This window comes from Choloepus didactylus, chromosome 18 (genome assembly GCF_015220235.1).
Source record: "Choloepus didactylus isolate mChoDid1 chromosome 18, mChoDid1.pri, whole genome shotgun sequence".
Taxonomy (NCBI): domain Eukaryota; kingdom Metazoa; phylum Chordata; class Mammalia; order Pilosa; family Megalonychidae; genus Choloepus; species Choloepus didactylus.
In genome coordinates, this window is record NC_051324.1 from 67,528,506 (window position 1) to 67,547,898 (window position 19,393).

General features: G+C 42.9%; 2 protein-coding genes across 4 annotated transcripts in view; one reads left to right on the plus strand and one right to left on the minus strand.

Moving 5' to 3' along the window:
- Positions 1-13,180, plus strand: COG1 (component of oligomeric golgi complex 1). Of its 2 annotated transcripts, XM_037808746.1 has the most exons (14): positions 1-339; positions 3,432-3,676; positions 3,824-4,005; positions 4,152-4,322; positions 6,205-6,361; positions 6,858-7,068; positions 7,436-8,227; positions 8,769-8,915; positions 9,401-9,562; positions 10,525-10,655; positions 11,125-11,233; positions 11,661-11,770; positions 11,854-11,932; positions 12,990-13,180. In XM_037808746.1, the coding sequence occupies exons 1-14, from the start codon at positions 25-27 to the stop codon at positions 13,125-13,127; spliced, it is 2,949 nt and encodes a 982-aa protein (XP_037664674.1). In that variant the 5' UTR covers positions 1-24; the 3' UTR covers positions 13,128-13,180. The 2 variants fall into 2 exon arrangements, 1 of the variants encoding a protein (XP_037664674.1); XR_005212647.1 differs by lacking the exons at positions 11,125-11,233; positions 11,661-11,770; positions 11,854-11,932; positions 12,990-13,180 and adding an exon at positions 9,704-10,005.
- FAM104A (family with sequence similarity 104 member A) overlaps positions 12,042-19,393 on the minus strand; it is a 19,190-nt gene continuing 11,838 nt past the window's right edge. The window contains exons 3-4 of one of the 2 annotated variants that reach the window (XM_037808768.1): positions 15,936-15,998; positions 12,042-14,432 (exon numbers count right to left, since the gene is read on the minus strand). In XM_037808768.1, coding sequence (XP_037664696.1) covers positions 14,190-14,432; positions 15,936-15,998 — 306 coding nt within the window. In that variant the 3' untranslated portion in view covers positions 12,042-14,189. The remainder of the gene's footprint in view (positions 14,433-15,935; positions 15,999-19,393) is intronic. The other variant, XM_037808769.1, reaches the window with a different exon arrangement.

Sequence of the window (19,393 nt, forward strand, 5' to 3'; positions counted from 1 at the left end):
CACCTGGCAGCTGACCGGTCCACGATGGCTGCCGCTGCCGCCAGCCCCGCGCTTAAGCGGCTGGATCTGCGCGACCCCGCTGCGCTCTTCGAGACGCATGGCGCAGAGGAGATCCGCGGGCTGGAACGCCAGGTTCGGGCTGAGATCGAGCATAAGAAGGAGGAGCTGCGGCAGATGGTGGGCGAGCGGTACCGCGACCTGATCGAAGCGGCCGACACCATCGGCCAGATGCGCCGCTGCGCCGAGGGCCTGGTGGACGCCGTGAGGGCCACCGACCAGTACTGCGCCCGCCTCCGCCAGGCCATCCCGGCGGCGCCCCGATCGCCGCCGGCCTCGGAGGTTAGCCCCTGCCCCTCCCACCCCGTCGGCCCCTGCGGGTCAGTTCCCGTCCCACCCCCTCCTCCCGACCATCGCGAATCCTCACCTGGCTTCGGAAGAGCCTGCTCCCACCCTTTGAGCTCCCCTTCCCGGGCCCTCAGGGGAGAACGCCTGCCCGTGCCTTCGCTGGCTGCTGATCCCTTCACGAGAGGTCATACATTGGTTTCTTCAGGACCCTCCTCCGACTTCGCGGTTTCCTCACCTCACTCTGGGGTTCATTGTGCTCTCCCCTCCAGCTTTACTTGAGAAAACGCCAGGGGTCTCTCTTGCTAGACAGTTCAACTCATTCTCTAAATAGCATTTCCTGACATTGTTCTTAGAACAGATTCTCCCTTAGGCATGACACCTTCTCCTCAAATTATTCACGGACACACACACAAACACACACACACACACACCAAGCCCTCACCTTTTAATAGAAGAACATTTTCATTTTAGGACACCGAGACTCTTCTAATTAAAATTATCCTAAATGTTCTTCCCCCCCCCAAACACTAATGATTAGACCTGATGTGGAAGGATGTGGTCCTAAACTCACCCTAATATTGGAACAGCATCTTGCTTTCCTGAAGAGGGTTGACCTAAAGATGAACAAAGTGAAAGGGCAAGGAGGGTGAGAAGGTAAGCAGGGAAGAAACTTAATGCAACATGGAAGGTAAGCAGAGAAGAAACTTAATGCAACATGGAAGGAGAAATTGCAAAAGTAAACCCTAGCTCCAGTTTGGAACTTTTTAACACTAACTGGGTTTAGAAGAATCCAGGGTAAGTAGGCTGTGCCTGCATATTAGAACAACAGAAGGTTGGATATACTTCCCAAATTTTGGAAATGAAAGACCTCATTCATCCCCAGGGTGTATATTTAGTGACGGTCCATCGTTAGGTGATCAGCCTGCATTTTAACTGGCATGATTTGAGGTTTTTTAAAAAAGCTAACTTTTACTATTCCTGATTTTAGAAATGTGTTGATTTTCATAGCTGTTATATTGTTATCTCTCAGTCAAGTCCACAAAAATTTGACTGCCTCCTCTGTTCAAGGCACAAAGAAACAGAAATCCCCTGCCCAAATTCCTGCCTTGAATAAGTTTACAATGTAGTCAAGGAAATAAATCCATAGAGGGCTAAATTAAGTACATAATTTAGATTAGCAGCATAAAAAAGTTACAGACTAATGGGTGATTAGTTGCAAAAAATAATTATGCATACATTTACCAAAAGAATTCTGAAATAACATTTCAGGCTCGGGTCCTTCTCAGTAAGGAGGGGCCTTGAGGACACGTGGGATTTGGAAATACGGGTTGGAATATGTAAGAACAGATAAAAGAAGTAATCAATTTGATTGAAGCAGGGTTTCTCAAGCTTGGCACTATTGATGTTTTGGCCTGGATCATTCCTTATTGATGATGCTGCCCTGTGCACTGTAGGATGTGTAGCAGCATCCTTGGCCTCTACCCACTAGATGCCGGTAGCACAGCCCTCCTCCACTGTGACAATCAGAAATGTCTCTGGGCGTGCCAGAGGTTCTCTGGGTTATAAACAACCATCCCACCCCTGACATTGAGAACCACTGGATTTAAGCATCACTGGAAGAAAGTGGAAGAGCAGAAAATCCTTTACCACCAAGCTAAAACACTTTTAGAACTGGGCAAAGCTATGATCTAAATGGCATTTGAAGGAGGCTAATCTAACAGCAAAGGAAAGGAGAGTTTAGAGACGACAGAGAATGAAGACCACACAAGGGAAATGTTTTTGGATTAATTTAAGTGTGAGATGATAATGACTGATGACCTGAATTAGAATCGTGGCGGTGGTAACAGAAACTCAGATAGTAGAGATACCAACAGAGGCAATACATGGGCAAGAAAGTCCTGGGACTGGGGCAGCAGAGTGGTGGTATATATATTAAGATTTATTTTGGGGGGAGAGGGGGAGCTAAAATTTTTGGTAGGGGAGATGAATTTAGTTTTAACTGTACTGATTATGGGATGGCAGTGAAACCAGCAGCAGCAAAGGATGACTAGGATTCAGGGGAGGAGGGAGGACTAAAACTAAAGACGTGGTCCTTGTCTTCTGCTTAGAGGTGAGGTCTGAGGGAAGAGAACCCTGAGGTAGAGAGGACAGACTAGAATGAGTAGAAGCCTGAACACTGAACCAGAAGAAGCTCTGGGGGAGGGTTGGTGTATTAGGGTTCTCTAGGGAAGCAGAACCAACAGAAAATATTTGTAAATATGAGGTTTTATAAAAAGTGTCTCATGCAACTATGGTGTGCATAAGGCTAAATTCCATAGGGCAGGCAGCAAACTGGCAACTCCGATAAAGATCTTTGATGAAAGCCCCAGGAGAGTTTGGCTGGCTGAAGAAGTGAAGGTTCTCTCTTTTCTCCCTTGAAAGTCTTCAACTGATTGTATTAAATCCAGCTGATTGAATTCTCTCATTGCAGAAGACACTCCCTTTGTTGATTTAATCAGCCACAGAAGCAATCAATTGACTGATGATTTAATAAACCAGCCTTCACGTTTATGAAGCAGCCACAAATGTCCTTGCAGTAATGGTTAGGACAGTGCTTGCTTGATCAGACAACTGGACATTATCAGCTGGCCAAGTTGACACATGAATCTAACCATCATAGCTGGTGAAGAGCAACAGCCAGCAAAGAAGTCCATGATGAACTCAGAGAAGCAGGAGAAAATGTAGGAAGGCAGAATATCGGAGAAGGGAGGAGAATGCTTGTGGAGTGGTGGTCGATAGGGTTCTGTGCTATCAAGATATCAAGGATCACAGTCAACCAAACTGTAAATGACCAAATTAAGTTTGCCTCTCCAGGGGATTGAGCAAAGTTACACCCAAGTGGCAGGGAAAACCTGTGGGATTTTACAGCCTTCCTGACTCCAGTAAGGCTACTGTACCAAACTTCCATGCCCTTGCTGAGGGGTATTGAATCAGGCTTGATGAAAGCTTGGTATCCTAAAATACCCCAAGATTTCTGCCCTAGTCTGCAGAACACTGACCATGCTTTTATTTGTTCTTCTCACCTAGTTCTTTGTCTTTGCATGCAGCCACAGCAGCCATCCCAGGAGAAGTTCTACAGCATGGCTGCCCAGATCAAGCTACTCTTAGAAATTCCTGAGAAGATCTGGAGTTCAATGGAGGCCTCTCAGTATCTCCATGCCACACAGCTCTACCTGCTCTGCTGCCACCTTCACAGGCTGCTCCATCTGGATTCTTCTAATTCCCGGTATAGCCCCGTCCTCTCCCGATTTCCCATACTCATCCGGCAGGTGGCAGCAGCCAGCCACTTCCGGTAAGTGGATCCAGCTTGAAGCTCTCTGGTCATGGTCACTCTGTACCACTAGTTTTATAGAGTATGTCTTCTTACCTGATGTCCCAAGGTTTTTTTTTTCCCAAGATGATAAAAATTCCATGTTAACCTTTTTCATTACCTCTCCAGGTCATCCATTCTGCATGAAAGCAAGATGCTACTCAAAAGCCAAGCTGTGTCTGACCAAGCCGTAGCCGAAGCCCTGTGCTCTATAATGCTCTTAGAAGAGAGTTCTCCTCGCCAAGCCCTGACAGACTTCCTCTTGGCCAGAAAGACAGCTATTCAGAAACTTCTCAACCAGCCCCACCAAGGTGGGTGTGGCTTCTCTCCAGAATTTGGTCTTTAAACATGGAATGGGGAAGGGTGAGCTGAGGGAGACTGAAGCATCCAGAGCATTCTCTGTTTTGAACTTTATTGGAGGAAAATGTTTAAAGGAGGATGATTTCTTCTCCCACAGGCACCGGTGTCAAGACCCAGATTTGTTCATTAGTGGAGTTGTTGGCCACCACTTTGAACCAAGCTCATGCCCTTTTCTACACTTTACCAGAAGGTCTGCTGCCAGATCCAGCCCTGCCATGTGGCCTGCTCCTCACCACTCTGGAGACCATCACAGGCCAGCATGCTACTGGTGAGCTTTTAGCCAACTTTTTTCTCTTCTGGTTCATTCAGTTGCTATTTACTGAGCATCTACCATGTGCTATGCTGGACTCTGGGGAGACAACAGTAATCTGCGCAAATATGGATCCCTCCTTTGTGGACACAGTAGTATAGAGGCAGATATTGAATTCATGAATACACAAATATTTAGTGTCCACATTGATCATTGCTATAAAGGCAGAGTACAAGTTCTCATCAAGGTCAGAGGTTTCCCTAGGTAAATCTGAGGGTTGAGTAGGAGTTTGCCAGGTGAACAAGGCAAGAAAGAGAGTTCCAGGCAAAAGGAAGAGGATGTGCCGAAGTCCTGAGTCAAGTAAGATGTTAGTATATTTGAGGAACTGAAAGAAAGCCAATGCAGCTGAGGGCATGGGATGAGGGGAAGAGTAGCCATGGGAAGAGACTGGAGACCTGGCCAGGGGCAGATATTGTGGAGCCTTGTGGGTCAGACTAGGGATTCGTATCCTAAGAATAATGGATTGCCTTCCAGGCATGGTGCTATCCCTCTGTTATACATTCCCATGCATCCTTTATGTTTATTTGGCAGCATTTCTCATAATTTGAAGTAAGTAGATGGTAGTTGGCTTTTACATGACCGTGGATCCTGGTGGGGCTAGAGTGGATGCTGAGAGCTCACTTAGGAGGCTGTTGCCATAAGCCAGGTGGCATATGATGGGGCTGGGATTAGGTGGGAATAGTAGAGATGGAGCTAATTCGACAGGTTGGACCTCAGTTTAGAAGAGGGGATTTGGTGATGGATTGCTGTAGAAGGTGTGAGGAGGGAGGTGTCTGAGTTAACTAGGAAGGAAGCTGGTTTGAAGGAGAAGATGGTTTCACTTTTGAAAATGTTGCATTATTGATGATTGAGACCTTGGAATGGGAAGTCAGAGTGAGCAAGTAACTGTGGATCTGGAACAAGGAACTGAGAGGTCCAGCTGGAGTCACACATTTGTGACTCGTCTGCATATGGCTAGTATTTGAGGCCACAGGAGTGGATGGCATCATCAGGAACAGAGAAGAGGACGTAGGACTGTGTCCTAGGATCTCCCAAACTCCAAAGGTCAGATCAAGGAGTCAGAAAAGTTACAGAGGGGACAGAGACAAAGCAAAGGTAGAAGAGAAACAAGTAAATGCTGTGACAGCCACATGATCATTTTCAGAGATATGGTATTATAGTCTAATCTTTGGCTTGCTTTGTCTTTAACCTGGGGTAGGTCCCACTTCCTTATGCCTTGGTTTCCCTCTAGGTGCTTATATTTAATACGTGATCCCTCTCATAAAAGGTGACTATTGACTAATTCATTATGGCTCTAGGAAACAGAGGTACAAGAGGCCTTGGAAGGGCCCGTGTTGCACGTCTCCAGAGGGTGCCCTTCACGCAGAATACGATGTGAACGGTCCTCCTGGAGTTTCACAGTGTGGTGCTGCACCCTTCTTGAGAGGTCACCTCTGAATTGCTATGAACAATCAGGATGAGTGGAAGAGTCTCTCCTAAAATCTTCCAGGGAGGTAGGAGGATGGTGAGGGAAGGAAACTAAATTTTTTGACAACTTAACCTCTACTTTCAAGGTGCCAAGGACTCCACAGCGCTCACTTCTTTCTGTTTTCCCCCCATGCCTTTCCGCCCTGAGTTTTGTTATTCTTCTCAGCTGACAGGATGATGGCCAGCCAGAGTCACAGGGAAGCAGCCACACTCCTTGACGAGGGAGGCCCTGGATCCCACTTCAGGGGTCCAGTCTGATCCTGCACAGATAAAGACTAGAGGCTTTTTTGGAAATTCCTTCTAGGTCCATTTCTTAATGATATTCAAAGGATACTTAAAGCCCAGATGACTTCTTACTTGCACTTCTCTTTAGGAAAAGGCATCGGTGTTCTGCAGGAGGAAATGAAGCTCTGCAGCTGGTTCAAACATTTGCCAGCATCCATCATCGAGTTTCAACCAGCTCTTCGAACACTTGCCCATCCCATCAGCCAGGAATACCTGAAAGACACACTGCAGAGATGGATCCACATGTAAGTAGCCAATAGGAAGTTTCCTGAGGCCGGCAGGAACCAGCCATGCAGCCTTGAACGTAAGGGTTAATAAGGAATGGGCTGAGAAGCTTGACCTTCTAGCTGATGCTCCCATGTCACCCCGCTAGGTCACGTCAGCCACGCAGAGGTCTATCACCCGCTTCGTGGCAGTTTTGCACCATTGTGGGAGAACCAAAAATGAATTTGTCTTTCAAAATATTTCGTAGAGGATGTTAAATTCTCTTTATGTAAGAGTTTGAAGCTACTAAGTTTTTATTTAGTGCACCAATTTTTGAAGCCATTCAGCAGTGCTCTAGAGTTCCTTACAGGTATCTCAAAGAAGCAAGGGTAAGCCTGGGAAAGGGCTGCAGACTCCATACCCCCAATCCAGCCAAAGGAGCTCTGCATTTGTGTGTTTACTTATGTATCAAGGCTCAGGTAAGAGGTTTGAAAACCACGAATCTAATGGAGTCCAAGGAAAACAATTTTGTTGCAGGTGTAACGAAGACATTAAAAATGGGATCACCAACCTGCTCACGTATGTGAAGAGCATGAAAGGCCTTGCGGGGATCCGGGATGCCATGTGGGAACTGCTTACCAATGAGTCCACGAATCACAGCTGGAGTGTGATATGTCAGCGGCTTCTGGAGAAGCCCCTCTTGTTCTGGGAGGACTTGATGCAGCAGCTGTTCCTTGACCGATTACAGGTTAGGGGGGACATCATGTCGAACAATCATTTTATGGTCAATCCTAGTGAGGAGCTTTCAGCTACTGATCTTTTCCCTGTCTGGATAGACTCCTGTCTCTTAAGTGTCTTCTTTCCTTGCTCAGTTGCTCCAGGGGTGGTTCTCCTGAATAAGTGAGCCACAGAAATGAACAGAGATCCAGATTCCAGAGTTAAGAAAGAGACGGGAGCGTGTCCCTGTCCTTTTGTACTGGCTTCTTTATCCTCTGACAGCCCCAGCTCATCTTTCTGAATGTGGTGGAGAACATTTTGAATGCTACAGTAGATTGCCACTTGCTACTCTTGTCTTGAGATTTCCTTAAAAGAACTCTTGTCTCATTATCTTTTAGACTCTGACAAAAGAAGGCTTTGACTCCATCGCCAGTAGCTCCAAAGAACTCCTGGTTTCAGCTCTGCAGGAACTTGAAACCAGTGCCAGCAGCTCCACTCCAAATAAGCACATCCATTTTGAGCTTAACATGTCTCTCTCTCTCTGGTCAGAGGGCCCTAATGACCTACCTGCCGATGCTGCCTGGGTCAGTGTGGCAAACCGGGCTCAGTTTGCCAGTAGTGGCCTCGCCATGAAAGCACAAGCTGTTAGTCCTTGTGTGCAGAGCTTCTGTTCTGCCCTAGATTCTAAACTGAAGGTCATATTGGATGACCTCCTGGCTTACCTTCCCTCAGAAGACTTGTCACCACCCACGAATGTCTCCCCCATGCAGTCCAAGAACTCTGCCTTTGACAGATATGCAGATGCTGGGACCGTGCGGGAAATGCTGTGGACTCACTCCGTGGCATGCATCCAGCACATCGTAGACTGCATCCAGGCAGAGCTGCAAAGCATTGAAGAAGCTGTTCAAGGGCAACAGGATGTCCTCAACAGTGTCAAACTGCATGCAGTCCTGTTCATGGCCAGACTCTGCCGGTCCCTGGGGGAGCTGTGTCCACATCTAAAGCAGTGCATCTTGGGAAAACCAAGGAGCTCACAGAAACCAGCAAGGGATTCTAGGGCTTTGAAAAAACAAGGAAAGGGGAAAAGTCAGGAAATAATTCCTGTGCAGGCAAAGTGGCAAGAAGTTAAAGAACTCCTCCTCCAGCAGAGTGTGATGGGATACCAGGTCTGGAGCTCAGCAGTTGTGCAAGTGAGTGCTATGTAAGCACATTCCTTTCATGCTCACTGGGCAATCCCTGTTTGTCTCACTTTTATCATATTCTAGTCTGGCCAACCTGAATAAGATCCTTTAATAAGGAAGTAATTCCTTTTTCCTACAGTTACTTTCACTTACTCTCTACCAGACGGCTCAAATATAAAATCCTTTCCATTCATTTTTAGCCTACATTTTATAGACTGAAACCTGGGACTTTCTTCCTTCTATTGGATAAGAATGAAAGACTTTATCCCTGAACAAGAGGTGTACTTTCTGTTCTTCAACTTAAACCTCATATTCATGATAGTCCCCACTGATTTCTTAAGAGGTGGCAATTGACATTTGTAGTGTAGTTAGCAACAAGAAAATTCCCATTGCTTCTGTCAATGATTTCCCAAAAGGAGGCTGGCTGCCCCTCGCCACCCCACCCATGACCTAAGCAGCCTGAGCTGTTCTTAAGATTTCTCTGTGAGTTTTAAACAAACTCAAGAAAGGATCTAAATGGCTTATAAGGATATTTGCCTTTTATTACTAGGTTTTGGTTCGTGGATTCACCCAGTCATTACTTTTAGATGATGCTGGCTCAATCCTGGCCATGGCCACCAGCTGGGATGAACTAGAAATTCAGGAAGAGACAGAATCTGGCAGCAGTGTCACATCCAAGATCCGACTCCCTACACAGGTAAACAGGTGCCCCCATTACAGAGACCATGGGCTGAAAAAGGAAGAGCAAAAAACACTCCTTCATGGAAAGGAAGATGTCAGAAAATCATTCATGTAGCTTCGAAGGAAAAGTTACAAGTAGTATGTGCGCCTTTCTGCTGTGGGGGCAGAGTGGATGCAGCAAACCGGTCTTGAGAGGGAGTCAGTGAATGACTCTTTTCCTTATAGCCTGGGCTCTGTGTTAATTAGAGGACTCCTTACCCTAGAGTGAAAAGAGCAGGGTAAAGCACATGCCAGGTCTGGGGGTTGGTCTCCCCTAAGGAGGGAATGACAGCAAATTTGACTTAAAGGGCTGTGCATCTACAGTGGTCTGCTTGTAAGAGGGGTTGATTTGAGAGGTCAAGATCCTGGCGTAGGAGCCATGTAAGGTTCAGTGGCTCCACTTTGACCACATCTCATTTAATTGAGGCAAGTTGGCAAGTTGACATTCCTTTGTTCTTTTAGCCATCCTGGTATGTACAATCCTTCCTGTTCAGCTTATGCCAGGAAATTAATCGGGTCGGAGGCCATGCTTTGCCAAAGGTGACATTGCAGGAGATGCTGAAAAGTTGTATGATTCAAGTGGTAGCGGCCTATGAGCAGCTTTCAGAAGAAAAACAGATTAAGGTAGGTGTTACTTTTTTCCATTAAAAACTGAAAAGAAACCTTCGCTTTTTCTCAGGTTTGAGCAGTTCACATTGAGGACTTCTAAGTTTTAATGACCATTCAACCCAGGGATCAGGTCCTATAAAAATTCTCTATTAACAGGGGCAACCAGTTCTGCAAGTTCAATCACACCCATTCTCGGGGATCAAACAGGTCTTCACTAAAAAGGCAGTTCAGTACAAGTGGAAGGGATAAAGTCGTCAGTTAAAAAGACCTGGTCTCCAACCCAGCACTGTCACTTGCCCACTGAAGGCTCTGGGTGGATCGTTAACCTCTCCCAGTTTCCTCAGATCAAATGTGATCACGGAGATAAACTTTTCAGCCTGGTTTCCTCAACCGTATAATGGAGACCCTGCACAACTTGGAGGAAGTTAGAATGATTGCAGCACATGTGGCACACAGAGGTACTGATTTAAGGGTAGTTCTTGTCTCCTAGCCCTCCACTCCCATCTCAGCCTCTAGGAAGCATGCTCGCCTTGGTGCATAAGCCCACTTCTTTATTAACCTTTTAAGATGGGGCCCAGGCTCACCCCTTGGGTAAACCTGGCTCCCTTTATTCAAACTTGATTTTAGAAAAAATCCAGATAAGTCTTCTCTCCATGGCTACTTCAGAATACCTTTCCTTCACGCAAGGAGCTTTTTATCCTCCATTCAGTTAACATGATCATCAGAGTAAAAGGCACCTGAGGCCTTTTTCAAGGGCTGGGTCTTGTCTCTGCTGTTAGGAGGTTGAGTTTTTAAGGTCCATTTTCTAACATAACCTTCTCAGTTTTTCGTTGTGAGATTAAACTGGCCATATGAATATAAAAAGCAGCTACTTCTGAAATATCAAGCTGTAACTTGACCAAAACATGAAGTAGTTTATCATGTCTGTGTAACAAGTCATCTCTCTTAATGGGTGGGGACCTGGAATTGATTTGCAGAAAGGAGGTGCATTTCCAATCACCCAGAATCAGGCCCTGCAGCTGCTTTATGATCTGCGTTATCTCAGCATCGTCCTGACAACCAAGAGCGAAGAGGCGAAAAGTGGCCGAAGCAAACACCAGGACTCCAGGTGTTGTATCCTCCCTCACTAGTACTCTCTCGATGCCGTCTCCCCTTTTCCTCAGAAGCCACCAAAGAGAAGAGTCAGCCTCTTAATGCACATTGTTGTTTGTTTTAAAATAGTAAGTGCTCATATTACCAGCCACCTGCTGGACAAATTCCATGGCCAGGTGTACTGGGTGGAATCTCACTCTCTCTCCAGAGTCAGTCTAGCAAGTGTTGGGCATGATTTGAACACTTAGACCCCTCCCTAAAAACAGAACATGGAAAAGGGATGGTCTTTACTTACGTTAGCTTACAAATCCTGACATTTACTTAAGCAGGATGTCTGGTAGGAAGTGGTACTGGGCCAGCAAGTCAGTGAACTCCAGTCCCAGCCTTTCTATATAGCATTAAAATACCGTGATTTGTTTGTATCCTTAAAAAAAAAAAAAAAACTTGGAGAATAATCCCAATTGTTTGGTCTTTTTTTTTTTTAGAATTGAGAAAGTGACAGACTACCTAGAAGCACTTATTGATCCATTTGACCTGGATGTTTTTACGCCACACCTCAATAGCAACCTTAATCGCTTGGTACAGCAAACTTCTGTAAGTGCTTCAATGTGAATGAAGTCCACAGGCTCAAATTAAAAGAGAAACCTGCTCCAGCACTTAATACCCCAGGATGCAGTGTTGGTTGGTTGGGGTGGGGGATGTTGTTAAAGGCTGGATTTAGTTATAAGGGTTGAAGGCAGGATTAGATACAATCTCAAGCCGGATCAACCGTGATCTGACCCTTTTAGTTGTAGATAGGGATTAGTAAGGTTTTTATCAAGGCCTCAGAAAGAAGAATAAAATAAGAGTTACATGGGTATGAGATTCTAACCTGTGCAGTGATAAAAAGCAATTTTGAAGCATTAACAAACACTTAAAAGAACATTCTGAAAACAATTAGTAACAAAGTAAGTGATTTTTCTCTTCTAACGGGACAATACAAAACCCAGCATTTTATAGTGCTCCACTTCTTGTGTGTCAGGTTCTGTTTGGATTGATTACTGGTACAGAGAATCAGTTCACCCCAAGGAGCAGTGCATTCAACTCCCAAGAACCCCATAACATACTGCCACTGGCATCAAGTCAGATCAGGTAAACAATTCTAAAAGTCTTTGGCTGGGCTTGATCAAAACTTCCTGTTCATGGTACTGAAATTCCTTCATCTTGTCTTGGAGGTTTGGACTTCTGCCACTGAGCATGACAAGCACTCGGAAGGCTAAGTCAACCAGTGGAGGCGCCGAAACAAAGGCCCAGGTTAGTGCAAAGAGCAAGAGGTTCATCCCTACCGATCCTGTCCCGCTCTCCCATCAAACCACCCGATCGGTGCCCCTTTCAGTCATCAATAAAGAACTAAATGACAAAATGCACTAATGCAGCTTTTAATGGCGGCGCAATAGAGAAGTACAAGGTTTTACTAGCTTGAGCTAAAAGTTGTAAAAGGTGCCCATTTACACTCTCAAGTGACCTCACAATAGAAATGTATTTCAGGCTGCCAAGGCTGTAGAAAATCTGCAAGACAGGATGGAGATTATTTCTTGTATTTAGCAGGTTACAAAGGCTAACTGCCAACCCAGCACTGAGATTGTACTTATTTGGAAAAAAAGGTTTATTTTGTTCTGGTGATGATTTTATCTTCCTTATCTTTTAGTTGGGTGGGAAATAAAAGGAAATTTGCTTTCTGAAGTTTGACATTTTCTTTTCAATACACATTTTGTTTCAGTAGGATGCCATCCATTAAGCCTGCAGGAGTCCTCCTTGGTATTTCTGAATTTGTTTTGTACACGTGTGTTTGAGAGCCCAAACAGCTTGTCTTACAGCATTTAGTTGTTTGTTTTACTGTTAGACAAAATATTAGCAATTTATCCTTTCCATATTCCCTGCAATCAAACCCATTAAGATCCAAAATCCTCATCAGGAATCTGGTTTTAAAAAACAGTTCTTGCAGAAACCATCCACTCTGTAAGTGTGGGCCTGTGCCATAACTTTTCCCCTGTAACCCTAAATTTCCTCTTCAAGTCACTGACCTTTAAATTCCCTCCATTCTGGAGGAACAAACCATAGAAAGGAGATTCACCCTTTTCCTAGGATAGTCCTCATTTTCAAATTTTAGTTATCATATAAAATCTGATTCTGTTCCTTTGTATTTTGCAAATCTTGACAAGCAGCGGAGCCCTCTCTACTAGAGCTAACCATGTGTTTCAGCTCTGCTTGTGTGTGCTGTGTGGACTCCGAGTAGAGTGGAATGGAGGGTGTGAGCAGGCCGGAGGATTCAGGTAGACTCTAAGGCACTTTCCTCTACATCCACTGGCAGGTTGTATCCCCAGCTCCTCCCCAGGCAGATGACCCGGTGCATCCTGGTTCCGTGTTCCGACAGCTCATCAACGAGGAAGAAGACTCTTCTACGCCTTCATTATTCAAACTTGGTTGGCTCTCTAGCATGACTAAGTAACACGGGAACATCTCCATCGCTAAATAAATACTACTGCATTATTTCCTTCTAAAGGTGCCTCTGCTCACTTGTTTCTAAGCCACATCAATATTTTCAGTTTCAGTGATGGAATGTGGCCCCTAGTTACTCTTAGGGGTTATTTAAACATAGAGTTAACTTTAAGTAGTTTCACAGCACTTGTTACTTTAGACGTCGGGTTTAGGTAGCTTACACTTCGTAAGCGTTCATCAGTGCCTTCATAACTAAACACACCAGGGTGGAATCACTAATGATATCGTGTCAGCTGCTAACTACATTTGTGAGTAAGACAGAGTTACTAGGTATTTCTTCTTCTTCGGAATTATGCAATGTTTATGTTTCTATGAAGTCTGAAGTGCAGACTGTGGAGGAATAATGCTACAGAACTTATCTGGCTATACAAGAGTCTGAAAGACATTCTCCCTGGAAATACAAATATATAACAGAAGTCAGTTATTAGAGAGGGTGCTTCAGTTACACGGTCTAAACTGGACCTGACTGTTCTCCTGTTACAAAGGAGAGAGCACTTTCAATAGGACATCCACATACTAAGAGGTAGTATGGCAGTTAATTTCAGTGCAAGACTGCATCAAACTTTCTATATTTTGGAAAAAAACTTCTATTTTTTCATGGAAACTAGATACTCTTTACTAGTTTATTGAGTTAAAAAATTGAAGATCCCGCTTTTAAAAGGCTTTTTTACATGAAGTGGAATTTCTAATTGACAGATTTGGAAATCAGTCTGAACTGGACATACTATGGATTCAACACGCAGATGAGATTTCCTCAATACCATTACCTTGACACGGATCTGATACCCACCCTCAAAAGACTCCTATAAAAAATTGCTTCAAAGCCCCTTTGAAATTGCAATAGTGCAGCAAAACCACAAGTAAACAATTGCCTGTTAACCTGTTATTTCAAATATAGACCAAAAAGCCAACAGGCGATTTTTGTGTGCAATTTTTTAAAACAAACTGTAAGTTGAAATATCAAATCTGCACAGCGCTGTCCCTTCACAGAAGGCAAGAAGCTACAGGCGCATCATGTTGTAGGCCGGCCTCGGTGCTGTAGGCTGTGAAAATGGGCTTCCTTCAGGGTCTGGTTGATGCGGAAGTAAAGGCCTTGGCATAGTGCAGACGGCTCGGGGCCGGGCTGAGGAGTGTTGGGGCTGGACCCAGCGATGCTCGGGTTCAAGCTGCTTTCTGGCCCACTGGCCCTGTCGGGGCTGTTGATGCTGCTGCTGCTGCTGCTGCTGCTGCTCCCACCACTGTCACTGCTTGAAGACTGAGAGGGAAGGAGACACGGGGTCACTGTTAGGCGGTTTTGTGTTTTTAGCAGCTTTACTGAGATTTAATGTACATACACTTACTGTGCTTTAAAACAGTTTTCCTATTCAGTTTGGGGAACAGCAACCTGAAAAACCATAAACTAGGATTTACAGTTTAGAAAGTACAATGTAAGATATTTCCCTCTTGCCTCACAACAACCCTGGGAGGTAAACCGGGATGACTGTTCCCCATTGCACATCCTCAGGAAGTGGCCGAGTCTGGACTCAAACACAGGCCTTCTGACTCCAAGTCCCTTCCCAATCACTTCTTAATTCCTTCACAGATCTTCTCAACCTGCTTTGACCATTCATGCCAAATATTTCATCAAAGAAGGCAGTGCTCCAGCTCCAAGGGAAAGCAGAGGGTGTGAAAGGATGTGCCCCAAACAAGCAAGATGGCTTCTGGGCATAAGTTAAAAGAAAAACCTGGAGCAGTTTTGTGATTATCGCCTGATCATGGATACAGAATAGCATCCTACCAACACAGGACACACACCCCAAATGGACTTTAATATATTTTTTATAAAAAGTTATCTTAATTATTGGAATTTTTGAAGAGACTGGCATTAATCACACTTGGTGTGTGTGTGCATGTGCACACACGTGCCTAATGTTTTTTTAAACTGAACTAACATGTCTCGGTGTTTTAGACATCTTGAAGAAGGGTCTCAGGGATCCCCTATAAGAGTCACTCTAAGGAATTTCCTCCCTTCCAGTGCTAGGAGTCTGAAAAGGGAAGGTGATGGTAAGGACCCATTTCAGTATTACAGTACTTTACACTTTCAGTTTGCATTTCTAATGAATAACAGCCCCCATATTCGATTAGCAGTACCTTTCTCTATATTCAAGTCAATCAGCCCCAATCACATAAGTATAAACACAATGCTGTACTATCCTATAACTTTTTTGCAGTGTGGTTATGTTTTTTCATTATAAAAATAAATGTATAAATAAAATAAAATGTTTCCAGATAAATACTTTTAAAGTGATTACAAAGAAATCCTAGTCCTATCCATTTGTTGACCAAAAACTACATCAAACAACATGCACGTGTGACTTATCGAACAGCAGACAAAACAATGTTCACAACAGGCATCATTAAGACAACCCCAAAATCATCCTGCCCACAAGTTATCTGGAACTACTTAAGATAGGTCACACACCCCACTGCCACATAGGGAGTAGGAAACTATCTTTATCTTTCTGTAATTTAAAAAAAACATTCATGGAAGGACTATAATATGGGCTAAATAAATGAAGACAACTGGCAGGAGTAGAAGCAGCAGCAGTTAAAATTACTTAAAGACTTAAAAAGTCAAGGCCAACTCAAAAGAAATTTTGTTTTTCCATAAAAGCCTCTCCTGACCTACAGCATCAGAACCTAAAACTACCACTGGTACACCTAGTATGGTGATGAATATTTAATAATAAGCAGGTACTACACTTGATAAAAAACCCACCGCGCAGAATACTTTGTTTCCTCTTAGTCTGTTTTCTTTACTGTTTTTCGTTACAGGTACTGTCTGAAAATTAAGGCAAGAACTAGAATCAGTTTCTAGTCAGTGAAGTTTCATCTCAAATTATAATGTTTATTTTACATCATAATAACAAGGGTGATAATTGTGTGAAAAGGTAACATTTCTTTAAAATAAAACAAGAAAAGATTTCTGTATAATAATTGTTTTAAAAAGGGCAAATAAGGCTAAAATTTCTAGTTCATCTTTAAAATCTTAGAACTAAGCTGCATAGATGTATGAAAAATTGTGTAGCCTTGTTTGTAATAGCTAAAAATTAGAAACAACCTACATGCCTAATAGAGAATTAAATTATAATACATCCATTCATATAATGAAATTCTATTCAGCAATTAACAATGCTAGAGATGTATATATACTAAATAGAAAGAGGTCCTTGACATCATTTTAAAAGGTTATAAAACAGTATATGTGTGTGTGTGTGTGTACAATGTCAGTTGGTTTGAAAAATGTTTTGCTTTAATGTATACATATATAGATACCAAAATAGTCTGGAAGAATATATACGCCAAAATATTAAGAATTTGGATTTTTTATTTTTTTATTTTTAGATAACTATATTTTCTAAAGCATTCACAAAAAAAATTTGAGAAAAAAATCATTCACAAGTAAGAGCAAGGTGTCTGGTTACATCTAACTTTAAGATTAAAACTTAAAAACTGTGATACTGTCAAGAAGATTTTAGCAAAAGACTTTACCCTCCTTTAAATTACTTAGGAACCTCTAAAACTGCTTCAGTTATATTCATGTGCACTGAGCAGGCCAGTTATCCTTTTAAACTAATTAAACTGAGCTATAAAGGACTCAGGAATCCATGTGAGTGCACTTTGTGTGTGTTTTTTAAATTTTATTTTGTAAAATTTGCCATTTTGACCATTTTTTAGTGTACAATTCAGTGGCATTAATTATATTTACAATGTTGCACATCATCATGACCATCCATTACCAAAACTTTGTATCACCCCAAACAGAAACTCTAGTACCCTTAAGCAACAACTCCCCATTTCCCTCTTACCCCCTATAACCTCTAACCTACTTTCTGTCTCTATGAAGTTGCTTATTCTAGATATTTCATGTAAGTGGAATCATAAAATGTCCTTTCATGTCTGGCTTATTTCACTCAGCATTATGTTTTCAAGGTTTATCCACATGGTAGCATGTATAAGAACCTTATTCCTTTTTATGGCTGAATAATATTCCATTGTATGCATATACCACATTTTGTTGTCTTTTCATCTGAGGATGGACACGTGGGTTGTTTCCACCTTTCAGCTATTGGGCATAATGCCACTATGAACATTATGTGTTATTTTAATACATATGAAATGTTACCTATACTGTCATCAAATGTCAGAACAATACAATTATTTAAAAGACACTTTGGTTCCTATTTCTTCCAATTCAGACCAGCCTTCCCCCTACTGGGGGGATACTCACTAAAATGAGTATCCCACAATCTCTGGATGGACCCATGTTTTTCAAACAAATTGCAAAACCAACTGGTGGGTAGCAACAAACATTAACAAATAATAATAAAACGGTGCAATATAATAAGGGATAAGCTGTTCCATGAAAACTTTTTTTTCAATTATTCACAAATAAAGTAATGTACAGGGTCATGAAACATATTTCTTACTATGGAACAGGGTCAAAAAAGTTTGAAAGTTATTATACCATCAGAGTGGTCTACCTGATGGATAAAGGAAAGTTCGTTATTTACTCTTAAGCCTAAAGACATAACCAAATTTTAAGTCTCTATCAGTGCCTTAAAATACACATAGACATAAGATCATGTCATCTCTTATAAAACCAAAATACTTTAGGTGGGAAAAAAAACAATTCTTTCACTTAGTGAAGCTTTTAAATAACAGAATGCTGGGTTGGGGGGGGCAGGGAATCTACTTGAGGTACATAGTTTCTAAAATTAAAACTGCTATCTGCTATCCTAGTACAGAAGTGTTTAACTTTTTACACTCATTCTTAGAAGATGACAAGTTCTTTCACCCAAAGAGCAAAGAGTCCAAAAACTTCAGGACTGAGAAAACAACATCAAATATGAATCCTGTTCCTATAACCCTGATTCTTTAAAGCCTACTCATCTGACTATGCAAATTCACAGTTACAAAGCTCATTTTCTTTTTTCTGAATTTTCAATTCAGGCTTAGTGCTGACATATGACCAGGGTATTTTCATGACAAATTTGTGGTAGAAATCAAGAGAATAGGGCCATGAGATGTGAAATGAAGACTCTTTGCAAATTCATGTACCCAAGCAAAATAAAGTTAAATTTATTTAGTCTCTGACTGAAGAGTGATTCTCTCTAAACAATATACAAAGGCATCTCATTTAAGTCCCATGGTTCAGATCTGTGTGAAAAGGGACTTTAGCTTAGTTGAGGCAACAATGAAATCTACCAGTATTTCTTGTAACTGCAGAAGCCTGTATAAGACCCAGAAGAGATGTGTCATATCACAGTCTAGTTTGGAATCACCTGTGGACTCTTTTTTTTGGGGGGGAAGTAAATAGTGAAGTCTTTAATTGTTTACTGTGATGATACTGCATTGAGGTAAACTGAAGAAAGAGAGCAACTTCCCCATTTTTACATTTTACCATGGGGCAATGGTCAGATGTATCAACAGAGCCACGGGGCTGCCTCATTGCAAAGGGTGTCCCCAAATGAAAGTGCTCCTGCAGTTTTCTGGGCCCTAAGGCTGGGCATGAGCGGTGTTCAAGAGGAAATGAAATATTATTGAGTCAGAGTGGAAAGAGTACACTCATTATCCCCTAACTCATTAGGACTTCTTAGATAATGTGTCTGAGAAAAGCCTTAGTTCATTGCTCCTGATATGCTGATATGGAGGTTTCTGAATGGAGATGCCTGGGCTAGGAATGTAGATATTTCCTAGAGCAAGACAGCTAAGGGGGCTGACCCCTGACCACCTCTCCTTATAGACACTGCAGTGCACCACCTGTGCACCAAGTCTGTGTGGGAAGACAGTTTTTCCCTGATGAAGCCTGCAAGATAAAGCCTCTATAATTGCCTATGATCAGGCTGAAAAATCACATGTTTTTATCCAGGAGACAGACTCCTCAATCACAATCCTTGGTTTCTTAAGATCTGTGTGAGAAACATAGACTACCTTATCATGGTCCTAAATGGGCCATACATTGAGGTTCTGTGTATAAAAGCAGGTAATACACCAGTGGACTTTCATTTTTAAGTGTACATGCCAGGGCCTCACCTCTGGACAATCTAGCTCAAGTAGGCACAGGTTGTCTGATGTCCAACCTCTGTCCAAACAAAAATTTGTATGCCTACTATGTACAATGAGGCAATTTGCTAGGGCCACCTAATCCTTCAGCAAATCTTTACTGAGCTTAAC

Excerpts from the sequence above, each read along its gene's own strand:
- COG1 (XM_037808746.1), top strand. The coding sequence starts at position 25 with ATGGCTGCCGCTGCCGCCAGCCCCGCGCTTAAGCGGCTGGATCTGCGC. Across the intron at positions 8,228-8,768 it reads GGAGCTCAGCAGTTGTGCAA|GTTTTGGTTCGTGGATTCAC; the intron begins GTGAGTGCTATG and ends TTTTATTACTAG. Across the intron at positions 11,234-11,660 it reads GCTTGGTACAGCAAACTTCT|GTTCTGTTTGGATTGATTAC; the intron begins GTAAGTGCTTCA and ends CTTGTGTGTCAG.